Here is a 3,212-nt window from a genome sequence, read left to right on the forward strand (position 1 = left end):
GAAGGAAGGAAGGAAGTCTCCAGAGAAAAATTTTTTTTAAATGAGAGGCTGGATTTTATTCTTTAAATGTATAAAATAGTTAATTCAACAAATAAATGCTTTCCCACATGTCTGACATAAAATTAGACATAGAGAAAGATACCACTAGAGTTTCAACATTTTTAGATAATTTTAAACATTATTTGCTATAAGTCTTTGAATTTGAAATTCTATATAAATGTCTGAATTAAAAAATATTACTTAATACTTTCACTATATATAACAGATTTTCTCTGGAAGAGAACAATCTAATGTGTAGTTATTATTTTTTCTATGTATTTTTAATGTCTTTATTGTATCTATTTGTTTGCTTTAATCTGGCAGATGAGCATTGTGTTCCAAGTAGAAATGCGCAACACATCTCCGAAAATCCAAGAGGTCTAGAGAGTCACCTGGGTTACAGGTTCTATGTAGTTGCCATGCATTGTTCATGGCTGCATCAATCATGTAGCTCATCAAAATTGAGTACCATTTCTTGCTTCTTATCCTCACCCTGTATTTGGAAATAATTTGATCCATTTTAACTACACCTTCCTTGCATTCATTGTACACTTTCACAATCGATGGCTGACTTATCTGAGGGATGGCTTCATCATTGGCAAAACAATTTATCTCACTAATTGGTTCTATGCCTACAGCATTGGAACACAGACTGATAATGTCATCACCATACCAACGACACAAAATTATTTCATCATTTTCTTCCACTTGGAAATCAATATACCCCCTCTTCATTTTTTTCATATGTTCTGCATTCATAAGGGGGCATTTTTCTGTTCTGTTCTCACCAATCATTCCTGTTGCCCTCACTCCCTTCTTCTTCAAGGCTGACACCAATCTGACGCTTGTAAAGAAGGTATCAAAACACAGGTGATAGGGATATTGACCTCTCTCTAAAAGAACATCAGCAAAGTTCATCACTAGATTTCCACCTAACCCAAGGCCATGATCTTCATATGCTTTCATACTTGATTCTTCTTGATGAGGTTCAAACCAAACCAGATAACCCTGTGTGGTGGTACCACACCAGATTTTATAGCCAATTCTAATAGGCTTTCCATTCAGGAATTGGTCACTATCAAAGCATTCACACATTGATTTATCAAACCAATAATATTCTTCCAGGGGAGCATACAAGAGGAAATTTTTATTCATTTGCTTTATAAGAGGCCTCAGTTTTGTAAACTTATCTTTTTTATCTAGGTGGCCATTATCTGCAAAGTGCAGGTATGAGAAAATTGATTCAAATCTGTCCCTTCTAATTGCATCTCTAACAAAGTTCTGATCAGCATCTGGGACTTCCCAATACATTCCCCTTCTGGGATGCCTCACAAATCCACTCAAAAGCAGAACACCAAACACACACCTCATTTCCTGAATTGTGACTGCCAAGCTGACACTTTTCTGAGAAGCATAATTATTGGTTTCACTGACAATTAAGTTGAATGTTTCATCATCAAAAAATAATTCAAAGAGCTCTACTGGGTTCAACTTTTCACTCTTGAGATTCAGAAGTCCAGAATCCAGGGCTGACCAGCTTGGAAAGTTGGGTTTAATGTCTCTTTTGGTCCAATTTTTTTCTGGGACACTTGGCACTTTTAGCTTCTTTTGAGCAGGCTGGGTCTCAGGCTCATTATCTTCCTCCATGTCTGAGTCACCAGAAAATGCAAGGCTTTGGAGTAGTTCCTTCACTCGAGCTTTGTCTTTTTTTCTCCCTTTTCGGGTCATAGTGCCTGTAGAATATTCCAAGGATGAGATGTATGTCTGGGCCCACAAGTCACCCAGGTGATGGTCCTTCAGAGTGTTCAAATGTGTAACTGTCCTTTCAGTAGGGATCGGAGTACAGGGGATGTGGGGTGCATGACCTCTGGGAAACAAAAAAGAACATGTTATAAAAATCCTGTCTTTCTCAGCTATTTGGGGCACTCAGGAGAGAGGACTCTTGAACCCAGGAATTTAAATCCATCCTGGACAATATAGAGAGAACCTGTCTCAAGAGGAAAAAAGTCCTCAGTCTTAGGCTTTAAAACATGATAAATGCACTAAAGCCTAAATCTTTCGGCAGGCAGAATTACTTACTTGTCATTCCTCACGTTTTCATGGGAAGGACTTTGGCTAGACAACATTTCTGGCCTCTTTCCAACTCTCACTCACTCCTCATGACGTAAGAAATTGTTGAATCTGGAAAAAGGAACTGGGCATCCATGATGCAGCCCCTCCCTCTGTCCTCTTTAAAAGGAGGATGCAGACACCCCATGCTCCTTTTTGCCCCAGGTTGCATTGGGAGGATTGTGCAGAGCGGACATCTGCTGCACTTGTCCTCTGCTGGTAGGAGTCTATTTAGCTCTGTCTCTGAGCTGCTTTATCCACTCTAGGGTCTGCCAGTATAGAGCTCAGGTTTTCAGAACCACCTGTTTTATTCCCATGTCACTGTTAATTAGTTTAGAACTCAGACAAGGAAGGATGTTGTTATTTACCGGGCCTCCTCACACCTCACAGAATTTCTAAACATGGAAGAACTTAGCCTTTCCTAGTTCTACATTTATCTGGGGGACATACTGCTCTGGAAAAAAACCAAAAAAAGAAACTCAGCTGACTGCACTTGAACTGATTTTTATGAGGTTTATGTGGAAATAAGCTAAAGTTACTAAGATGAAAACTATTATTTTACATAAACTTATGTCTAGATATTTGCATTTCACTTATTATCAGTATCAGTGTTTTATCAGTATACTAGCCTAGTTTTAGAAGACCTAGGGCAAAAAAGCAGTGAAAATATTATATTTTAATATAATTTATACTACATATATTTATTTACTTAAAGAATTTATTATCCTAGCTGTCTTCAATGTCAACGTGTATTCAACACATCTATTCTTAAGAATTCCCTGACATTCACCCCTTTAGTCAATCCCAATCCTCTCCTGACAGTGAGCCTTTCTGCTGCTAAAATCTAAATTACAAGAGATACGGTATATTAAGCCCAATACTGGCTCAGCGCCTATGGCTCAAGAGGCTAAGGCGCCAGCCACGTACACCTAAGGTGTCCCCAGCCTGGGCCCGCCAAACAACGATGGCGGCAACCAAAAAATGGCCAGGCGTTGTGGCGGGCGCCTGTAGTCCCAGCTACTTGGGAGGCTGAGGCAGGAGACTCGCTTGAGCCCAGGAGTTGG

At 39.4% G+C, this 3,212-nt stretch overlaps 1 protein-coding gene across 1 annotated transcript in view; it reads right to left on the reverse strand.

Moving 5' to 3' along the window:
• Nucleotides 1–350: 350 nt before the first annotated feature.
• PGBD1 (piggyBac transposable element derived 1) overlaps nucleotides 351–3,212 on the reverse strand; it is a 23,050-nt gene continuing 20,188 nt past the window's right edge. Inside the window, 1 exon segment of the mRNA XM_023508102.1 lies at nucleotides 351–1,906. Within this exon segment, the coding sequence (XP_023363870.1) occupies nucleotides 352–1,906 (1,555 nt within the window). The 3' untranslated portion in view covers nucleotide 351.

This window comes from Otolemur garnettii, unplaced genomic scaffold, assembly GCF_000181295.1.
Source record: "Otolemur garnettii isolate 467f Iridium unplaced genomic scaffold, OtoGar3 scaffold00223, whole genome shotgun sequence".
In the NCBI taxonomy this organism is placed as follows: Eukaryota; Metazoa; Chordata; class Mammalia; order Primates; family Galagidae; genus Otolemur; species Otolemur garnettii.